This window comes from Microcebus murinus, chromosome 17, assembly GCF_040939455.1.
Source record: "Microcebus murinus isolate Inina chromosome 17, M.murinus_Inina_mat1.0, whole genome shotgun sequence".
In the NCBI taxonomy this organism is placed as follows: domain Eukaryota; kingdom Metazoa; phylum Chordata; class Mammalia; order Primates; family Cheirogaleidae; genus Microcebus; species Microcebus murinus.
The window spans coordinates 46,711,700-46,734,803 of NC_134120.1; the positions used below are offsets into that span (position 1 = coordinate 46,711,700).

The following is a 23,104-nucleotide window of genomic DNA, read 5'->3' on the forward strand; positions in this document are numbered from 1 at the left end:
TTCCCAATGCTTAAAGACTTTTCCCATGAAGTAGTTGGTGACATTAATAAGTATGATTTTTCTACATTGTATGATGAAATGTGTCAACATTGGGAAGAGCTGCATAATTCAATGAGCCAATATTTTCTAAATGACCAATGTATTGATTTTATAAAATCATCTGTAAATAAAAGATAGACCAATAAATTTTAATGTTGCAAACTGAGTATAAAAAGTTCATTGATATGGTTTCAGATTCCACATTGCAGCTAACCTTTAAGAAATAGTACTTGTCAAGTGTGGTATAGTGACAAAGAATTTCCACAATTACTTGAAAAGACTGTTAAAATACTCTTTCCTTTTCCAGCTGTAGACGATCCCAGACTTACAATGTGATAAACAGTAGAAACTGTACTTTGAGTACAACCATTCTGTTTTTCACTTTCAGTACAGTATTCAATAAATTATGAGATACTCTATACTTTATTGTAAAATAGGCTTTGTATTAGAATAGATAATTTTGCCCAATTGTAGGCTAATGTAAGTGTTCTCAACACATGGGAGAGAGGCTAGGCTAAGCTATGATGTTTGGTAGATGAAGTGTAGTAAATGCATTTTCAACTTACAATATTTTCAGCTTACAATGGATTTATCAGGACATAACTCCCCCCATCATAAGTTGGAGCATCTGTACATTCATTGCATATGTGAAGTTGTATTTTCATACTTCAATGAAGATAATATATTGCAACAGATTGAAAGCAGAAGTAGACATGAGAGTCCATCTTCTATTAAGCTAGACACCAAAAAGATTTGTAAAAATGTAAGATAATATCATTTTTTTGTACCAGCTAAAGTTTTAATAAAAATGTTATTTATATCAACTCATAATGGGAATATTTTAAAAATACCCTGCCCTAGTTTGTTTGTGCTGCTGTAACAGAATACCTGAGACTGGGTGATTTATAAGGAACAGAAATTTACTTTCTCACAGTTCTGGGGGCTAGGAAGACCAAGATCAAGGTGCCGCCAGATTTGGTTCTCCAATGAGAGTCCAGTCTCTGCTTCCAAAATGGCACCTTGAAAGCTGTGTCCTCTAGAGAAATGGTGTGTCCTTACATGGGGGAGAAGGTGGAAGGGCAAAAAGGGGCTTCATCAAACCCATTTATAATGCTTTAATCTATTCAGGAGAGCAGAGCCCTCCTCATGACCTCTAAATACCTCACAGAAATGCCCCACCTTCCAACACTGTTGCATGGAGATTTAGTTTCTAACACATGAATTTTGGGGGACACATTCAGACCATACATAGCAAATCCATCTGATGACCTTATAATTACTGTGTTAAAGACTACTCACATTTAATGTAATTATTGATATGTTGGGATTTAAGCCTCCCATTTTATTGTTTTTTACTTCTTTGTTTTTGTTCCTGGTTCTTCTTTCCTACTTGTGAGTATTTACTTTTTAGTGCTCCATTTTAATTTATCTAATGTGTTTTTGACTATATTTTTTTGTGTAGTGTTTTAACGGCTGTTGCTCTAGGGATTTTAATAAATGTATTTTTCACAGTCTACTTAGAATTGATATCCTTACCACCATATAGGTCCCTCTATCCTCCCCTTTATGTTATAGATGTCTACAGAACTTCCTTTAGGAGTTCTTTTACAGCAGGGTCAGCTGGCTATGAATCCTTAGTTTTCCTTTATCTTATAATGTTTTTATTTCATCTTCATTCCTGAAGGATACTTTTGATCTGTGGTCTCCAACCTGCTGGCTGCATACTTATGGCCTGTTACAAACCTGGCCACAGAGCAGGAAGTGAGCAACAGGTGAGCTGGCGAAGCTTCATCTGTATTTACGGCTGCTCCCCATCACTGGCATCACCTCATAAGCTCTGCCTTCTGTCAGATCAGCGGCAGCATTAGATTCTCTTAGGAATGTGAACCCTACTGTAAACGGTGCATGCTAGGGAACTAGGTTGTGCATGCTCCTTGGGAGAACCTAATGTCTGATGATCTGAGGCGGAGCTGAGGCGGTGATGCTAGCACTGGGGAGTGGCTGCACATGCAGATTATCATTAGCAGAGGGGTTTGACTGCACAATAAATATAATGTGCATGAATCATTCCGAAACCATCCCTCCCCCCGAATCTCCGCCCCAGGTCTGTGGAAAAATGGGTCCCTGGTGCCTGATGGATAGTGCTGCTTTTTTTTTTTTTTTTTATTGTTTGTTTTTTGAGACAGAGTCTCACTCTACTGCCTGGGCTAGAATGCTATGGCATCAGCCTAGCTCAGCAACCTCAAACTCCTGGGCTTAAGCAGTCTTTCTGCCTCAGCCTCCCGAGTAGCTGGGGCTACAGGCATGTGCCACCATGCCTGGCTAATTTTTTGTATATATTTTAGTTGGCCAATTAATGTTCTTTCTATTTTTAGTAGAGATGGGGGTCTCGATGCTCTTGCTCAGGCTGGTTTCAAACTCTTGACCTTGAGCTATCCTCCCACCTTGGCCTCCCAAAGTGCTAGGATTACAGGCTTGAGCCAACCACGCCTGGCTAGTGCTGCTTTTAAAAAAAAATTTTCCTTTTATTTCCTCATATTATAGGTGTACAAATATTACTAGGGTTACGTATATTGCCCCTGCCACCCCTCCCTCACCCCACCATACCAGAGCTTCAAGCGTGTCCAACCCCCAGGTGGTAGGCACCACACCCATTATGTAAGTATACACCCTTCCCCTCTCCCACCTGCCCACCACCCGATAAAAGGTTTTGTTTTTTTTTTTTTTTACATTTTGGTTAATAGACATAGAATTCTAGATTGACAGTTTTTTTCCTTTGGGCATTTTAAAAATGTTATCCCATGTCTTTCAGAAGTTTTGCATGGTTTCTGATAAGAAATCTGCCATTATTCAATTTAGTCTTCATCTGTAAGTAATTTGTCATTTTTCTCTGGATATCCTCAAGATATTTTCTTTGTCTTTAGTTCAGCAATTTTAGTATGATGTATCTGGGAGTGGATTTCTTTTGGTTTATCCTGTTGGGGTTTGCTGGGCTTCTTTAATCAGTAGGTTTATGTGTTTAAACAAATATGGGCAGTTTTCAACCTTTATTTTAAAAATATAGCACCATACTCTTTCTCCTTTTCTTCTGAGACTTTTATGACACAAATATTCCCTTTTTTTTTTGCCATTTTCCCATAGATCCCTGGGGCTCTGTTCATTAAAAGAATTTTTTTTTCTTTTTGTTGTTAAGATTGCTTAATTTCTTTTTTTTTTTTTCTGGGATAATTTCTACTGTTGTATCCTCAAGTATACTCTTTTCTCTTTCATCTCCATGCTGCTATTGAGTTCTTCAAGTGTGTATTTTGTATTTTGGTTATTGTGTTTTCTCTATTCTAAATTTTTCATTTGGTTCTTATATTTATTGCCTAGACCAGACGTCCTCAAACTATGGCCTGCGGGCCACATGCGGCCTGTCGAGGACATTTATCCGGCCCGCCAGGTGTTTTTGCTGCTGCTGCTGCCTGTCCTGTTTAGCAGCTGACTCGTTCTGGGCCCACAGTGCGCATGTGTGGAATGTGCGCCGCACTTTCCAACGGCCCTCCAATGGGACAGTGAACTGGCCCCCTGTTTAAAAAGTTTGAGGACCCCTAGACTGCCCTTCCATACCTTGCAAGAGTGTTTGCCTTTATTCTTTGGAACATTTTAATAATAGCTGCTTTAAAATATTCATCAGTTATTTCCAATTCATGTATCATTTTGGCACTGGCTGTTCTTTGTTGGTTTCTTTTTTTTAACTTTTTGTTTGGAAATAATTACAGACTCACAGAAAGTTGTAAATATATTGCAGAGAGGTCCAGTGGTTATATCTTATGTAATTTTTATATAGTATCAAAACCAGGAAGATGCACTTGATTCAATGTGTGTGTATAGTTTTGTATCATATTTTCATGTGTCAATTCCTATAACCATCACTAAAATCCAGATACAGAACTATTTCATCACCATGAAGAATCCCTCATTTTATCCTTATATAGTAATACTCTCCCCCCACATGCCCTAACCCCAGGCTTTTCTGTTCATCTCCATAATTTTGTCATTTGAAGAATGTTACTAAAATGAAATCATACTATACGTTACCTTTCAAAATTGGCTTTTTTCACTCGTAAAGCCCTGAGATCCATCCAGTCCTTGCAAGTATCAGTAGTTTGTTTCTTTTTATTTCAGAGTGTTATTCCATGGTATGGATGTATCACAGTTTGGTTAGCCATTCCCCTATTGAAGGTCATTTTTGTTTTTTTCCAGTTTTTTGCTATTACAGATAAAGCTGCTATGAACATTCATGTATAGGATTTTGCATGGACAATGTTTTTATTTCTCTGGGATAAATGCCCAGGAGTGCAATGCTGGGTTTCTTTTATGTTAGTTGCTACAAAACTGTTTTCCAGACTGGCCCTATCATTTTACATGCCTACCTGCAATGTTTGAAAGATCCACTTTCTTGGAATCAGCATTGGCATTGTAACTATTTTTCATATTAGGCATTCTAATCGGTGTGTAGCAGTATCTCAATGATTTTAGTTTGCATTTCTGTAATGACTATGTTGAATATCTTTTCATGTGCTTGTTTGCCATCAATATATCCTCTTTGGTGAAATAGCTGTTTATGTCTTTGGCCCCTCTTCTAATCTGGGTTTGTTTTATTGTTGAGTTTTGAGAATCTTCATGTTTGGTTTACAAATATGTTTTCACAGTATTTGAGTTGTATTTTTAGCCTCTTAACTAGGTCTTTGGCAAGGCAGAAGTTGTTTATTTTGATAAAGTTAAATTTGTCAATTTTGTTTTTTATGGATCACACTTTTTGTGTTATGTCTAAGAAGTCTTCACTAACCTTTGAGTCTCAAAGATTTTACTTTATTTATTTATTTTTTTATTAACTTATTTTTGAGACAAAGTCTTGTTCTATGGCCTGGGCTAGAGGGCTGTGGCATCAGCCTGGCTCACAGCAACCTCAAACTCCTAAGCTCAAGTAATTCTCTTGCCTCAACCTCCTGAGTAGTTGGAACTACAGGTGTACACCACCATGCCTGAGTAATTTTTTTTTATTTTAAGTGCATGCCTAGCTAATTTTCTCTGTTTTTAGTAGAGATGGAGTCTTGCTCTTGCTCATGCTGGTGTCTCAAACTCCTGACTTCATGTAATCTTCCTGCCTCGGCCTCCCACAGTGCTAGGATTATAGGCGTGAGCCACCACTTGCCTGGCCTATATTCTATTTTTTAAAATAAAGGTTTTATGTTAAACATTTAAATCAGTGATCCATTTAATGATAATTTTTATGAGATACAAGGTTTAGGTTGAGGTTCATTTTTTTCCTGTGGATATCTAATTGATATAGTACCATTTGTTAAAAAGACTACCTTCCTCCATTGAATTGGTTTTCTGCTTTTGTCATGGCTGGGCATTGTGGCTCATGCCTATAATCCCAGCACTTTGGGAGGCAGGAGGATCCCTTGAGCCCAGGAGTTTAAGACTAGCCTGGGCAACATAGTGAGACCCCATCTCTAACAACAACAAAAAATTAAAAATTAGCTGGGCCTGGTAGCATACACCTATAGTCCTAGCTACTTGGAAAGCTGAGGCAGGGGGATCACTTGAGCCCAAGAGTTCAAAGCTGCAGTGAGCTGTGAACACAATATTGCACTCCAGCCTGGATGACAGGGTAAAACCCTGTCTCAAAAAAAAAATTTATTTGGCTGGCTGCTATACTTGTTTTGGTTTATTTTGGGGTCTCTGTTCTATTCTGTAGATTTGTATGTCTATCCCTCCATTAATAAATAGCACACTTGATTATTATAGCTATTTAATAAGCTTTAAAATTGGGTAAAGTGATTTCTCCCACATAATTCTTATTTTTCAAATTTGTTTTGGTTATTTGAGTTCCTTTGCCTTCTATATGAATTTCAGAATAATCTTTTGTGTATCTACAAAACTCTTGCTGGGATTTGACATAAACCTATATGTCAATTTGGGAAGAATTGACATCTTTACTGTGTTTAGCCTTCTAAACCATGAACACCATATTTATTCTCCTATTTATTTAGATCTTTTATTTTCTTTCATCAGTGTTTTGTGGTTTTCAGCATAAGTCCTTACATATATTTTGTTAAATTTATACCTAAGTAGTCCCTTTTTATTTGAGCAAAGGTAAATGGCATTGTCTTTTTAAGTTTTATTTCTTCATGTTCATTGTTAATGTTTAGAAATACAGTTGATTTTTTTGCATGTTAATCTTAATGACGTTACAATTTTGCTGAACTCACTTAGTAGTCCCAGGTGTTTGTTTTGTTTTTTGTAACTTCTTTAGGATTTTTCTGCACAATCATATCATCTGCACATATGGACAATTTTGTTTTTTCTTTCTAATCTGTATGCCTTTTATTTGCTTTACTGAGTTGGTTATAGGTTTTAATACTGTATTGAATAAGAGTGATGAGAGCGGACATCTTTGTCTTGTTCTTGATTCTTGAGGGAAAACCTTTAGTCTTTAAGTGATATTTGTTATAGGTTTTTTTGGTAGATGTTCTTTATGAAGTTGAGGAAGTTTCCCTCTACTCCTAGTTTTCTGAGTTTTTCTCATGAATGGGTGTTAGATTTTTGTCAAATACTTCTTCTGCTCTCTATATAAGACCATGTGATTTTTCTTCTTTAGCCTGTTCATTATATTGGTTGATTGTTTTTTTCGAATATTGAAAAAGTCTTACATCTTTGGAATAAACCCTAGTTGGTTATGGTGTATAATTCTTTTTATACTTTGCTGAGTTATGTTTGCTAATATTTTGTTAAGAAGCTTTGTTGTCTATGTTTATGAAAGATACTGGTGTGTAGTTTTCTTCTTTCATAGTGAATTTATTTGCCTTTGGTATCAGGGTATTACTGGAAGCATAAAATGAGTTGGGAAAGTGTTCTGCCCTTTTCTATATTCTTGTAGACATTGTATAGATTCGGTGTTGATTCTTCTTTAAACATTTGGTAGAGGGCCGGTGCGGTGGCTCACGCCTGTAATCCTAGCACTCTGGGAGGCCAAGGCGGGAGGATTGCTCAAGATCAGGAGTTCAAAACCAGCCTGAGCAAGAGCGAGACCCTGTCTCTACTAAAAAAACAGGAAGAAAGTAATTTGCCAACTAAAAATATACAGAAAAAATTAGCCAGGCATTGTGGCGCATGCCTATAGTCCCAGCTACTCAGGAGGCTGAGGCAGGAGGATTGCTTGAGCCCAGGAGTTGGAGGTTGCTGTGAGCTAGGCTGACGCCATGGCACTCTAGCCTGGGCAACAGAGTGAGACACTCTGTCTCAAAAGATTAAAATAAAATAAAATAAAAATTTGATAGAATTTTCCAGAGACCACCTGACCCTGGAGATTTCTTTTTGGTAGGGATTACATTATTAATTAGTAGTACTATTGAAATTATCTTATTCATGTTGAGTTAGTTGTGTTTGTACTTTTTAAGGAATTTGTCCATTTCATTGAAGTTATCAAGTTTGTGTGTACAGGTTTTCATGATATTCTCTTATTACTTTTTGTATATTTTCAGGATCTTTAGTGATAACACATATTTCATTTTTGATATTGATAATTTGTGTCATCTCTTTTTCTTTGTTAATCTTGCCAGAAGTTTGTCAGTTTGATTGATATTGTCAAAGGACCAGCTTTTGCTTCATTGAGTTTTTGTTATTGTTTTTCTCTGTTAAATTTTATTGATTTTTGTTCTTACCTTTATTGTTTCCTCTCTTATGTTTGCTTTAGGCTTATTTTACTTTTCTTTTTCTAGTTTCTTGAGAAAGGAATTTGGATTATTGATTCAAAATTATTACTCTCTTCTGATAAAAAGCATTTTGTGCTATACCTTTTCCTTTCAGCACTGATTTAGCTGCATTCCACAAATTTCAATATGTTGTATTTTCATTTAATTCAATGTATATTTTTATTTCCTTTGAGACTTCCTCTTTGAACCATGGATTATTCTTGAGTTTACAAATGATTGGAGATTTCTCTACTATCTTTATGTTATTTATTGTCATTTGTATGTTGTTTGATCAGTGAATACTCTATGATTTTAATGCTTTTAAGTTTGCTGAGTTTTGAGTTATGGCACAGAATATGATCTATATTGGTAATTGTTACATGAGCACTTGTAAAGAATGTGTATTCTGCTATGATTGGGTAGGATGTTCTATAAATGTCAATTAGATCCTGTTGATTAATGGTGTTGAGTTCTCTGCTAATTTTCTGCCTAGTTGATCAGTTGTTGAGAGGAGTGTTCAAGTTGTCAACTAAACTTGTGGATTTTTCTATTTCCCTTTTCATTTCTATCAGGTTTTGCTTTACTTGTTTGGTAGTTGTGTTGTTCGAAACATACCCACTAAAGACTGCTATGTCTTCTTGGTGGATTGATTCTTTTATCATCATGCAATTTTCCATTCTGTCCCTGGCAATTTTCTTTGCTCTAAAGTTTGCTTTGTCTGATCCTAATATAGCTACTCTGGCTTTCTTTTGATTAATATTTGCATGAGGACTGGGTGCAGTGGCTCACTCCTTTAATCCCAGCATTTGGGGAGGCCAAAATGGGAGGATTGCTTGAGGCCAGGAGTTTGAAATCAGCTTGGGCAACATGGTGAGACCCCATCTCTATAAAAAATTTAAAAATTAGCCAGACATGGTATGCCTGTAGTCTCAGCTACTTGGGATGCTGAGGTGGGAGGATTTCTTGAGCCCAACACTTCCAGGTTGCAGTGAGCTCTGGTTGTACCACTACACTCCATCCTGGGTGTCTCTTAAAAAAGATAGTAATAAAATAAAATGTTTGCATGATATGTAATTTCCCATCCTTTTACTTTCAACCTACCTGTATTTTTACATTTGATGTGAGTTTCTTGTTTATGGAAGGCTCATTCTGTCTGTCTGTCTGTCTCTCTCTCTCTTTTGGTAGATGTGGGGTCTCATTCGGTTGCCCAGGTTGAAGTGCAGTGGCATGGTCATATATCACTGCAGCATCAAACTTTTGGACTCAAGTGATCCTCCTGCCTCAGTCTTCTGAGTAGCTGAGACTACAGGCTCAAGCCAATGTACCTGGCACCAGTCTGCTTTTTATTAATAATTTGAATTGTTGTTTAGATCATTTACATTTAATGTAATTATTGTTATGTTGGGGTTTAAATAAGGTGTTTTATTTTTGTTTTCTGTTTTTTCCTCCCTGTTTTTTGTGTGTGTCCCTTTTTTTTTTTTACCTTCCTATGGGCTACTTAAACCCTTATTATAATTTCCATTTAATTTATCCATGTAGTGTTTTTGTGTGTATATATCTTTGTGTAGCCTTTTAATTGGTTATTATAGATATTAAATTATACATACAAACCATCATATTATATTGGTATTAACATATTACTAGTTAAAGTGAAGGGTAGAAATTTTACCACCTTTATGTCACTTTACTGTGCTTGTTTATTATGTATTTATTTTAATATCTCTGTACAGGCATTGAGAAACAATCAGGCAATATTACAGTTTTTGCTTTAACTTTTAAAAGAAGAAAAACATATTTCTCCCTATTTTTACTCCTTTTATTTTTCCTTTCTGATATACCAGGTTTCTTTCTTTCATCATTTTCTCTGTGTGTAGAAAATTTCTTTTAACTATTTCTTTAGGATAGGTCTCCTGGTAACAGATCTCTTAGTTTTCCACCATCTGAGAATGTCTTGATTTTTTTTTTCAGTAGATAGAGAATTCTGGTTTGACAGTTTTTTGTTGGCTTGAATTTCTATGGGTGGGTCCTGTTTGATGTCAGCTTCTTCAATCTGTAGGTTTGTATCTTTTGCCAGATTGGTAAATTTTTAGCCATCCTCTATTTTAGTCCTTTTTAACCCCATTCTCTTTATCTTTCTCATTTGCCTTCTGGGCATGCAGTGATACAAATGTAAAATCTTTTGTTACCATTCCAGAGGTTCCTGATTCTCTTCATTTTTTTTTCTATGATCAGGATCTTCTCGTATGAAAATTTGTATAAGAATCTTAGGAAGGTAACAATTAGAGGTTATGGGGAGGAGGCTAAGAATATTTTTAAAAAATTTAAAAAAGGTAACAATTAGATGGGTTTTTAAAATTTTACTTTTATACTACTATTAATAACTAAAGAATGTATGACATCTTTATTCTTTTCTCCAAAGACATGAATTAGATACTTAAAAGAATAATTTGAGAAACAGCAAACTCTCTTCCCAAACAGAATATGAACTAAAGTTATTCATGCTTGGAGAAAACCTAGCTTGAGTTCACCTATACCTATAAAGTTTTAAGGCAGTAGGAGGGAAATCCTCTTTGAATGTGTTTTTTTTTTTTTTTTTTTTGAGGCAGAGTTTCACTTTGTTGCCCAGGCTAGAGTGAGTGCCGTGGCGTCAGCCTAGCTCACAGCAACCTCCAACTCCTGGGCTCAAGCAATCCTTCTGCCTCAGCCTCCTGAGTAGCTGGGACTACAGGCATGCGCCACCACGCCCGGCTAAGTTTTTATATATATATATTAGTTGGCCAATTAATTTCTTTCTATTTATAGTAGAGACGGGGTCTTGCTCTTGCTCAGGCTGGTTTCGAACTCCTGACCTCGAGCAATCCGCCCGCCTCGGCCTCCCAGAGTGCTAAGATTACAGGCGTGAGCCACCACGCCCGGCCTGAATGTGTTTTTATGACTCATTAGAATGTCACTTTTTTTTTCTACAATAGCTCTCTGTGGTAGTTACTGTTATTATCCTTGTTTTTACAAAGGAGAACGGTGAGGTGGTGATGGATTAAATAATTTATTCAAGGTCACATGACTATTAAGTATTCTAGCTTGGAATATGGGACAGCAGGATACCATTTATATAGAAGTATTCTTCCATTTTTACAAGGTTAATATCTCAACTTGGTACCTTGATCCTGTTCTCTTTTATATCTTTTGAGATTTTGTTCAATCATATACTTTCTATAAAAATGTTTTTTATACCTAAAGATATTTCATCAAGTTTAAATTCTAATTCACAGAAGCTTCTAATCTTTCTCATTTCTTTTGGCCATTTTTCTCATTTCTTCATTTTCCATTCACTTTTCTACCCGCTATAAGCTGGTATATGCCCTTTCTACTCTGATGAAATTTGCCTAATCCTTTTTTTTTTTGAGATGAGGTTTTGCTATTAATATGTTGCCCAGTCTGGTCTTGAACTCATAGGCTCAAGCAGTCCTCCTGCCTCAGCCTCCCAAGTAGCTGGAATTACAGGTGCCTGCTACCACATCTGGCTCCATTTTAACCCTTCATAAATGTACTATTCAGTAGTGTTAAGTACATTTGCAGTTTTGTGTTATTATCATCACAATCCTTTTGTAGATCTTATCATCCCAGACAAACTGTATATCTGTTAAACAGTAAGACTCCATTCCCTGTCCTTCCAGCCCAGCCTCTATTCTACTGTTTCTATAAATTTACCATTTCTAGGTACTGTGTATAAATGGAATCATACAGTATTTGTTCTTCTGTATCTGGCTTGTTTCATTTAACATAACATTTTCAGGGGTCATCTGTGTTGTAGCTTGTATTAGCATTTCTTTTTTTTAAGGCTGAGGCTGATGCAATGGCTCACTCCTGTAATCCCAGCACTTTGGGAGGTTGAAGCAGGAGGATCGTGTGAGGCCCGGTGTTTGACACAGCCTGGGCAACATAGTGAGGCCCTGTCTCTACAAAAAAAAAAAAAAAAAAAGGGACTGAATGATATACCAATTGTATGTATATATCATCTTTTGTTTATTTGATCATTAGTTGGTGGTCATTTGCATTGTTTCCATCTGTTGGCTATTTTGAATAATGCTGCTGTGAACATTGGTGTATAAATATCTGTTCAAGTCCCTGCTTTCAATTCTTTTGGGTATATACCCAGAAATGGAATTCCTGTATCATGTGGTAATCCTATGTTTAATTTTTTGAGAAACTGACAGTACTGTTTTCCATAGCGGCTATATCATTTTACATTCCCACCACCAGTGTACAAAGGGTTCCATTTTCTCCACATCTTCTCCAGCACTTACTCTTTTCTGATTTAATAATAGCTATCTTAGTGGGTGTGAAGTGATGTTTCATTATGGTTTTGATTTGCATTTCCCTACTGATTCATGATACTGAGTAGCTTTTCACATGCTTATCAGTCATCTCTATCTTTGGAGAAATGTCTCTTCAGGTTTTTGCCTGGTTTTCAATTGGGTTGTTTGTTTATTTGTTGTGAGTTTTAGGAGCTCTTTACGTATTCTAGGTAATAACTGCTATCAGATATATAGGTTTTTGTATTTTAAATCAACCTTACAATCCTGGTATAAATCGTACTTGGTTCCTAGTGTATAATTATTTTTATATGCAGCTATATTCTATTTGCTAGTATTTTGTTGGGCATTTTAATGTCTGTATTTATGTTTCATAACATATAATATATAATTTTTTGGTGATATTTTTGGTTTCGATATTAGGGCATTGTTGAAGTCATAGAATGAGTTAGGATGTATTTACTCTTCTTTAGTTTTTTGGAAAAGTTTGAAAAGGACTAGTGTTAATTCTTCTTTAAATGTTTGGTAGAATTCATCTGGCCCAGGAATTGTCTTTGTTGGGAAGTTTATCATTACCAGTTCAATCCCCTTGCTAGTTATTGATGTATTCAGATTTCCTGTTTCTTCATGATTCAGTTTTGGCAGATTGTATGCTTCCAGGAATTTATCCATTTTATTTAAGTTATCTAATTTTTTGGTGTACAGCTGTTAATAGTTTTCTATTATAATTATTTTTATTTCTGTATAACTAGCAGTAGTATCCTCATTTTCATTTCTGAAATTAGAAATTTGAGTCTTCTCTCTTTTTTCTTTAGCTTAGCTAAAGGTAGGTCAATTTGATTGATATTTTCAAAAGACCAAACTTTTGTTTTCACTTGTTTTTCTCTGTTGCTTTTGTATTCACTATTTTATTTTATCTTCACTCTAATCTTTATTCTTTCCTTTTTCTAGCTTTGGGTTTAGTTGGCTTTTCTTTTTTGTAGTTCCTTATAGTGTAAACTTAGGTTATTTTTGAGTTTAAGATTTTTTTAATGTAAATATTTACAGCTGTAAATATCCTTCTTAGTACTGATTCTGCTGCATCCTGTGGAATAGTGCTTTCATCCCATTGTGATTGGAAAAGATACTTTGTGAGATTTTAGTCTTTTAAAAGTTATTAAGACTTATTTTGTGGCCTAACATATGATCTGTTCCGGAGAATGTTCCATACACACTTGAGAAAAATGTGTATTCTGTTACTGGGTGTTCTGTATATATCTGTTAGGTCCAGTTGGTTTATGGTGTTCTTCACATCCTCTGTTTCCTCATTAATCTTCTTTCTGGTTGGATTCTTTATCGAAAGTGGGTTATTGAAGTCTTCAACTATTTGTAGAACTGTGTATTTCCCTCTCCATTTCTGTCAATGTTTGCTTCATATCTTGGGGCTCTTATATATTTATATAGCAAACTTATATGTTTGATTTGTATACATTTGTAATGATTATATCTTCTTGGTGAATTAATCCTTTTATCAGTATATAATGCCTTTTTTTGGTCTCTTTTAACCATTTTGTTTTAGTTAAAAGTCTATTTTGTCTGATTAGTTACGTATCTCAGTTCTTTTTTGTTTATTATTTGCATGGAATATTTTTTCCATCCTTTTCCTTTTAATCTATTGTGTCTTTATGCCTGAAATTAATTTATTATAGTTGTCTTATAGTCTTATATAGTTGTTTCCTGTGGTTAAAAAATCCACTTTGTCAATCTCTGTTTTTTGATTGGAGAGTTTAATCCATTTATATTTAAAGTAGTTTTAGCTCCAGAAGTTGTTTGGTTCCTTTCTGTAATTTCTTTCTCTTTGTTAATATTCTAACTTTGCTCACATATAATTTTCCTGGTTTCCTTTAGTTCATTTTCTGTGTTTTCTTTTTGCTCTTTGAACATATTTAAGACAATTTTTAATGTCTTTGTCTAGTAAGTCCAATGTCTAGGCTTCCTTGGGAATGGTTTCTTTGTTCATTGTTTTATTCCTCTGAATGAGCCATGTTTTTCTGTTCCTTTAGATATCTTGTGATTTCTTTATTGACAATTGGCCATTTAATTGTTATAAAGTGGTAACTTTGGAAATCAGGTTTTCTCTATTCTCCAGGGTTTGTGGGTTTTCTGTTTGTTTTTTTTGTTAATGGCTGTAGTAGTCGATTTGTTTTGAGACTTTTCCAAATTATTTTTGCGAAGATATTCCTTTTTGTAGGTGATTACTAGTGTCTCAGTTCTTCTAGCTTGTATTCAGCTAATGTTTGTTTGGACAGCAATTTCATTGAATGTCAGATGCTCAGAAACACACTAAAAACACCTCAAACAGATTTAGTCTGTACTGGGGCACTCTTGCCACTTGGCTGGCTTGCTCTGAGTTTTAGACTCAGTCTGAGAATAAGCCTAGGGTCTTTTCAGGATTTTTCTTAGCATGTTTTTTGGCCTGGGCGTGCATGTAGCTTTTAAAATTCACCGTATACATGGCTGCTTTTGAATGATCTAATTTCCTAAGGTGTCTCCCCCCAGCTTCTCCTTTGGGCCTGGATCGTCTATTGTATGTGTTGTGTCTGTAAGTCCCCCACCTCCCTAATCTCTTGCCTCAGATGTCAATAGATCTTGTAAACTTCCTTGTAGCTTTTATGAGTAGTGCCCACTACTTTTCCTGCCTGTATTCCAAGTTATGTGAAATAGAGACAAGGTTCTTGCCTTAATTCCTTCAGGTATCTCCCAGACAGGTTAGAATAGACATGCACAATATGTTCTTACTCTGTTCCCTTGGGTTCAAGGTATGGCAGAATGAGAACCAGTATACTGCCTACTCAAGACTAAGACTGTCCTTACCTTAGGGGAGGGTAGGAGAAGAGCAAGTAAACTTCTACAAAACTTTCCTCCCATTTGAGGTGGCTTTTACTTGATTGGAACATTTGCTTATTTGCTGTAAACCTTAGTTTTTCAGAACCTATACAAAGTTTGTTCAGATAGCTTCTTGTTGGTGGTATTCTTGATGTTTCTGTGGGTGAAAGAGAGCTTGGAGCTTCCTAGTCTACCAGTTTGCTGACATCTGATAGTGACTTTTTAAAAAAAGTGCGTGTGTGTGCACTCTCTCTCTTCCTCGCGCGCTCTCTCTCTCTCGCTCTCGCTCTCTTGCTCTCTCGCTCTCTCTCTATATGTATATAACATAAAACTTACCATTTATTTCTAAACATACAGTTCATTCATTCACACACAGTTATTAAGTCATTACATTGCTGTGCAACCATCATCAGTGATGTTTTGATTACAAATGATTTGACTTCTTTTGCATACTTCATTCTATATGACATCTCTATGGCATTTAAAGTTTTTTCTTAAGGCATTTCTGCTCTTAAGTTCCTTCTGAGAGTTACTTCAGCTTTCATGATGCTATTTTATCTTCTTTCTTTTCTTCTCGGTGTACTTATCAAGCAGTTTTGCTCTACTTACTTTTGAATGTCAGTGTTTCCCAAGGTTCTATTCTTCACTTTTTTTCTATATTCTCCGTATGTTCATTTCTTGTTAGGTAATTGCATTTGTTCTCAAGGATTTAAGTGTGCTCTCATGACTCCCAGATCTGCATCATAGTCCCAGTCTCTGTTGAACTCATATTTTCAGCTGCCATCTAGTTATTCATAAAATGATGTCCCACGGGAACTTTAAATTTACAATGTCTAAAGCATTTATCCTCTCTCTCCAAATTATATTTTCTGCCTTGGTTAATGAAGTCACTATCTATTCACATAAACTAGAGGATATATAATCATTCTTACATAATCATTTTTTTTTTTTTTTTTTTTTTTTTTTTGAGACAGAGTCTCGCTTTGTTGTCCAGGCTAGAGTGAGTGCCGTGGCGTCAGCCTAGCTCACAGCAACCTCAAACTCCTGGGCTGGAGCGATCCTACTGCCTCAGCCTCCCAGGTAGCTGGGACTACAGGCATGCGCCACCATGCCCGGCTAATTTTTTATATATATATCAGTTGGCCAATTAATTTCTTTCTATTTATAGTAGAGACGGGGTCTCGCTCTTGCTCAGGCTGGTTTTGAACTCCTGACCTTGAGCAATCCGCCCGCCTCGGCCTCCCAAGAGCTAGGATTACAGGCGTGAGCCACAGCGCCCGGCCACATAATCATTCTTAACCCTTCTTTGCCCTCTTTCAGTTATTCATTGGACTCTTTTGCTTTTAATGCTCATTCTTGTTTCCTCAGTTTAGTTCAGTCTTCTTTTATCCTCTTTTGCTTGTTTTACCACAGTAATACATCCTCCTTATTGCTCTCTTTTTCACCTAACTCTTCTGCTTTTAATTCATTGTCTTTATTTGTGGCCAGACTTTACTAAAATAAAAGCCAGTCATACCATTCTACTTCCTCTTCCAAATTCCTATGGTTCCAAATGGATATCAGAAGATATCTTAGAGTGGTATGTTATACCTTTGATGTTCCCTAACCCATCTTCACAACTTTGTCTCCTGCACCTCCTTTTTCTTACCCTTCCCAGTATTGAGCATTCTGTTCTCATTCTCTGAATTCTCCTTGTTTTTCTTCTCTCTAGATTGCCTTCCCTGTCTCCATTGTATTCCTTCTAAATTCTATTCTTTAAGGTTCAGCTCAAATTTTGTCTCCTCTGAACTTCTAGAGACACAAAGTTCCCCCCCACGGAGGAGGAGGAGAGAGATTTATAAATAAGTAATTATAAATAATTAATCTAGCCTACTTAAGTAGCACTCTGGGAGGCCCAGGCGGGAGGATTGCTGAGGTCAGGAGTTCAAAACCAGCCTGAGCAAGAGCGAGACCCCGTCTCTACTATAAATAGAAAGAAATTAATTGGCCAACTAATATATATAGAAAAAATTAGCTGGGCATGGTGGCACATGCCTCTGGTCCCAGCCACTTGGGATGCTGAGGCAGAAGGATTGCTTGAGCCCAGGGTTGCTATGAGCTAGGCTGACGCCATGGCACTCACTCTAGCCTGGGCAACAAAGTGAGACTCTGTCTCCAAAAAAAAAACATTCTCTCAGAATGTTGGTCAAGGCAGCAAAAGGGACATCTGAGGCGGTCTGAATATAAAAATGTTCACATTCCAGCTGGAGAATAGAGCAGGTGTAAAGACAGTGGGGTAGAGTAAGCGTGGCTTATTTGGGAAATGACTGGTAGCACTCTGTGGTTCAAGCCTAGCTATATGCATGTAGAGAAAATGAGGCCGGAAAGGTATGGTTGGAGACTGATTGGGAAGAGCCATTGTTGTACTAAATAATTTGGAACATTGTGTGTGTGTGTGTGTGTGTATGTGTATACACACATAAATGGGGTCTCACTCTGTTGCCAAGGCTGGAGTGCAGTGGCGCGATCATAGTTTCTGTAACCTTGAACTCCTGGGCTCAAATGATCTTCATACCTCAGCCTCCAAAGTAGCTGGGACTACAGGCATGTACCACCACTTCTGGCTAATTTTTCAATATTTCGTAGGCACAGGTTTTTACTGTGTTGCCCAGGCTGGTCTTGAACTGCTGGCCTCAAGTGATCTGCCCACCTTGGCTTCCCAAAGTGGTGGCATTACAGGTGTAAGCCACTGCATGTGGCCTGTTATTTAATTTTTGACTATAATTATTTTGGGGATCATTGACATGGGTGTCACACTGGTTAAACAGATTTAAATTGTATTTCATTTTAGGTTTTTAAAATTCCCTAAGGAAATTCTGTTTTCATTTTCATATCAGTGCTTAATTTGAGAAATTCCTTACGTCTTTAGTGAAGGAATTTATTTAAAACAACATTCTGCTACTTATACCAAAAATATTTAAATGATATAATCCTCTGTTACCAAAATTTGGCAGTATTCTTGTAGTATCAGTGGTCAGCCTATTTTAGATGTAGTTTGGTTTTCAGAAGCTCTCGTTTTGCTGTCACAGTTTCAGTGGCTTTTTTTTTTTTTTTTGGTAGTTTCTCCAAAAATATTTCTATTAGGTTTTGAATAGTAACCATTTAGATTTTGAAAATTTACCTAAAGATGAATGTTTCTTATGATAGCGTATTATCTTTCTAGTGCCATGTGTTATTACTAATGGACTTAATCCTAAGTGATGTTTTACATGGAACTTTTATTTTTGTAATTCAGAGCTATCCAGAAAACTAAAGTTTGCAGCAGTGTTCAGTTGAATAATTTTTTTCCCACTTCTTTTGCTTTATCTCTCTTGTGAGATAACACAACTGCCCCCCATATCAGTGTTTCTCAGGAAATATAAAATGTTCATGCTTTAGAGATTATTATAAAATGTTACACTTATAATTAATTATGTCTGTGTTTGGGTGTATATGTGAAAATACTTCTCTTAATGTCACTAGCTTCTTTAAAAATATAACTACTACAACTGGTCTTCTAGTTTCCAACTATTAATAGCAAAAAATTTCATTATTGTAATTTTTTTGACATCAGTTAGCCCCTGTCTTATATATCCTCTCTCTGCATGCTTAAATTGATGATTAAGCTATATCATGGACATGTGAAAGTAGAGAGTAGCTTTGTTTCATGCATAAATCATAAAATGAACAGGACTATATGCTTTGATTTTCATTCCTTGTGAAATGTTTTTATCCATGGAGTAATGTTAATTAATTAATTAATTAATTTATAAATTTCAGAATATTATGGGGGTACAAACATTTTGGTTACATATATTGACTTTTCATTCCCCCAAGCCAGAGCTACAAGCCTGCCCAAACCCCAGATAGTGCACTCTGTACCCATTAGTTGTGAATTTACTGATCCCTCCACCCCCCCTCCCACCTGCCCGGCAGCCGATGAATATTACTTCCATGTGAGCACCTAAGTGCTAATCAGTACCAATGTGATGATGAGTACATATGGCAGGAATGTTAATTTCTGTTAAGGCTCTGAGTCCCAGTGCTAGAATATGGGCTTTAGAAAAAATGAAGTCTTATTCTGTATTACTTTGTAGAACTCTAGAGTGTGGAATAAAAGTCAGGATTCCTTGTCCCAATTTATGGTTCGATATACACATTCCTTGCATTGTGCAGCTTCTCCACTGCATTAGAGTGAAAGCCTGCATCCCTCTCCCTGACCCCAGCGTCTTGACTTCTCCTTAGCTTCAGTTGGTATGTGCTTTAGAATTTAAGATTATGCTAGAAGAGTACCTTCTTGCTAATTTTATTACTCTCATAAAGGCACATAATTTTTGCTCATAAGTGATGCTGAAACGCAAAACACAATCCCATGCTACTGTAAAATTAAAGGATGTGGAGACAGGTCCAAACACCTAGTGACCATATGCAGTTAGTGTAGGCAGCTAGTTTTTCATTAACAAATGAATGATTTTGTTTTTTTTTTGAAATGGGGTATCCTTCTGTCCCCCAGGCTGGAGTGCAGCGGTGCTATTCTAGCTTACAATAAGCTTGAACTCCTGGATTCAAAGGATCCTCCCACTTTACTCTCCCAAGTAGCTGAGACCAGAGGCTGGGACCAGGCTGCGCCGCTAATTTTTTTAATTTTTTGTAGTGGTGGGGTCTTAAACTCCTAGCCTCAAGCAATTCTCTGCCTCCACCTCCCAAAGCACTGGGATTGCAGGTGTGAACCACTGTAGTTGGCCCACAATGCATGATTGAGTACTATAGTCATACAAAAGTCAAATGCCTATTATGTTAAAAAAAAAATGTACTTGGGACTACTGCATTGGCAAAGGGTTTAACATCGTGACCTGAGAATTACTCTTACGGTTTTATGCCCACATGACTAAGATGTCTATTTTCTGTTTATGTTGTTCCTATCAATATGGAGACTACTTCTTAGAGCTTTCAAATGTCAGTGACAGAAATACAAGAAAGAGAGGGAAGTGGGACTATTAAGGACCAAACACTTTACATAGTTAATTCATTTTATATTCACAAATCTGTTATGAGTTATAGCTGGGTAGTTGTTATCCTCATTTTACAAAAAAGAAAACTGAGGATTAGAAAGTTTATGTGACTTGTCCTCCCGACAGTAACATGTAAATATACTATTTTTAAAAATGCTTTTCCTTGATTTTTTTTCATGGTTGACTCTTGACTTATCTGGAATTTATTACATTATCAAGCATGAATAAAAAATCATTCTCCTCCATAGTGCTGTGCTGTTTAGTGATAGAAACAGCATTTATGAAAGAGTGATACTTTGAAGATTGCTTAGTATTATATGAATGTTCCTCTTGCTCTTATCATATGGCAAGATACAGTCTGAATAAATGCCTTCCCACTTCAACACTGACTGGTACACTTTGACATTGCCCTGAACTTGGTGAGATAATATCCACTTAAAAACAAAAAAGCTCATGTTTATCCTTTACTACTGGTTGCCCTAGAAAGTGTCTCAAAGAAAGAAAGAGGATCCTATGAAAAACCAATACATTTTTATAATTAAAAATGTACATGACTTACATTTGTGATTATGGAGAATTTATTTTATATTAAACTTCATGTTTATTAACTTGTTTAGCCATTACCTTGTAAAATATCTGTAGACACAAATCTAGGTTTCTGGATGAGTATCTGTGAAATGAAGATAAATGTAGTAGTATAGGGAAGTGAGAGGTAAATGATTTCATGCTTTTATGAGGGAAAAGTGCATGAATTGAAATCACTTTTGGCCAATCTGTGGCGATTTTCCTGCTTCTATGCCTGGCAGATTTAGAAAGTAAAAAATCTGTATATGAAATAAAAACAACTCTTCTCCCACCACTCATGTAACCTTGGAGAGGTGTTAACTGAACACAAGATGTGTTATAGAGGGGAAATGAAATATTAAAGCATGTTTTATTCTTTACTCATAAAAAAGTAAAGTGAGCCAATTTGGCTCATAATGTGAGCCAAAAAACTAACTATCTCTTTGTTTCTTTAGGATGGATTGGATGCTTTGGTATATGATTTGGATTTTCCTGCCTTAAGAAAAAACAAAAACATTGACAACTTTTTAAGCAGATGTAAGTAATTTTTTGTGGAGGTTTATAACAGACTGCATATAGCTACCCCTTGACTTAGATCATTCCAACCCTTCCTTTTTTTCCCCCACTTGTTTACTTTCTGATTATTTCATCAGTAATTCCTACATAAAATTAGTAGGAAATGTGAAAGAAACTTTATTAGCCAGTTTGGATGTCTATCAGGAGAATCTACAAAATATTTTGAAGAGAAAGGGATGAAAAAAAAATAGCTAACACAAAATATGCATATATACACATGCACATTGAGTTTCAATACTGTTACATTTGTCCTCTATTTTTCTTTTATAAATGAATTGACTATTATATTTTGACACCAGCATATAAGAATAGATTATATATGAAGAGCCTTCTTACTGCTGAGATGGGAATTTTTCTCCACGAAAACTGTCTTAAGTTTTATAGATGTTCTTTTTAAACGACTCCTCTTTGGATTTTGATATTCTAAAATTTAATTAACTTATTAAAATAATTTTACACTTTTAATCTTCAAGCATTGATACCAAGATTTAGATTATAAAATCCTCCTACCCCATTTATTTATTTCTGTTCCTAAACCATAAATATTGATACATTTAAATTAGGTTGGTTTTGGCGTTATTGTTCAATTTTGGTTACATATATTTTATTAGAAAGGTTTTATTTTTCTAAAAGTCATATCTTTTTAGTTTGTCATTCTTTTTATCATTTGTACACTTTGGAATCTTACCTCAGAATTTAACTTGTCAATTTTATGTTCTTTTAGTTTTTTTCTTTTTTAAAAAAATACTTATCAGTCTTAATTTTATTTTGGAATGTGGCACCAGATTCTGAATTGAGAGCCTTTTAAATATAAAAGTTAATTTCTCACATCCTACTGAAATAGCAACAAAATTTTATTAGTGTTTACATTTGCTTACCTTCCTATCTGACAATGTAGTGAAAGAACTAAAAAAAATGGAGAGACTCGACTATTTCTCATTTGATGAAGAGTAAATGCTCGTTAGTCCAAAGGCAGGATGTGTGTGTGTGTGTGTGTGTGTGTGTGTGTGTGTGTGTGTGTGTGTGTGAGAGAGAAAGATTGATTGATTGATTTTGTAAAGTAGGGTAGCAAAAATTGAGACACATGCTTCCTTAATGTTTAAGGCAGTTTTATTTATAATTGCTGAAAAGTAGAAGCAACTCAAGTGCCCATCAACTGGTCAATGGATGACAGATTTTGGTATAGCCACATAATGGGATACTACTCAGTAATAAAAGGGAATAAATTAATGATATGTGCAACAACTTCAGTAAGCATCAAAAGCATTCTATCAAGTGAAGCCAGACACAAAAGTCTACATACTGTGTGATTCTATTTATAGGACATTCTGGAAATACAAAACTTTTGAGATAGAAATCATATGAGAAGTTGCCAGCATCTAGAGTATGAGTGCAGGGCATAGAATGAGGCATGAAGAAATCTAGGGATTCTGTAAATTCTTTGCGGTGGTAATTACATGAGTATATGTGCTGATCAAAACCCATTGAAACCTGCATATAAAAAGGATCATTTGCTGTCTGTTAATTGTACATTAATAAACTGATGTTTAAAAAACCATAAAATTTAATCCTCATTTAGTAATCAACCAAATTCTAAAGCAATGTGTTATTTTGAGAAAAAATAATCCAATTCTAGTAAGTTAATTTTTAAGGGAAGACAACATATATGGCAACCATGAGATCATAATAAAATAAGAAAACAAAATTCACCTTGTTAAGAAAATATAATTCACTTTGAACAAAATCAAGGTGAATTATAAATGTAAATAAATTTAAATGTATTTTTCTAATATAATTATAATATTTTCTTTTTTTCTAATATTACCTTTATATAATAATGAGTAATAGATTTTTATAGCTTAGTAATGTTTTCAAAGATTAGTATTTTACACACTACTGAAATTCTTTTATATGAATATTCATAGCTTTTATCAGTGAGTACATTAAAATTATTAAAGATAAATGTTTGTTTTGA

The 23,104-nt window shown here is 35.5% G+C and overlaps 1 protein-coding gene across 3 annotated transcripts in view; it reads left to right on the top strand.

Annotated features, from left to right (window-relative positions):
* Positions 1 to 23,104, top strand: part of ROCK1 (Rho associated coiled-coil containing protein kinase 1) — a 150,597-nt gene that overhangs the window by 20,022 nt on the left and 107,471 nt on the right. For all 3 annotated transcript variants that reach the window (XM_012746164.3, XM_012746163.3, XM_075993608.1), the window contains exon 2: positions 21,009 to 21,090. In XM_012746164.3, coding sequence (XP_012601618.1) covers positions 21,009 to 21,090 — 82 coding nt within the window. The remainder of the gene's footprint in view (positions 1 to 21,008; positions 21,091 to 23,104) is intronic.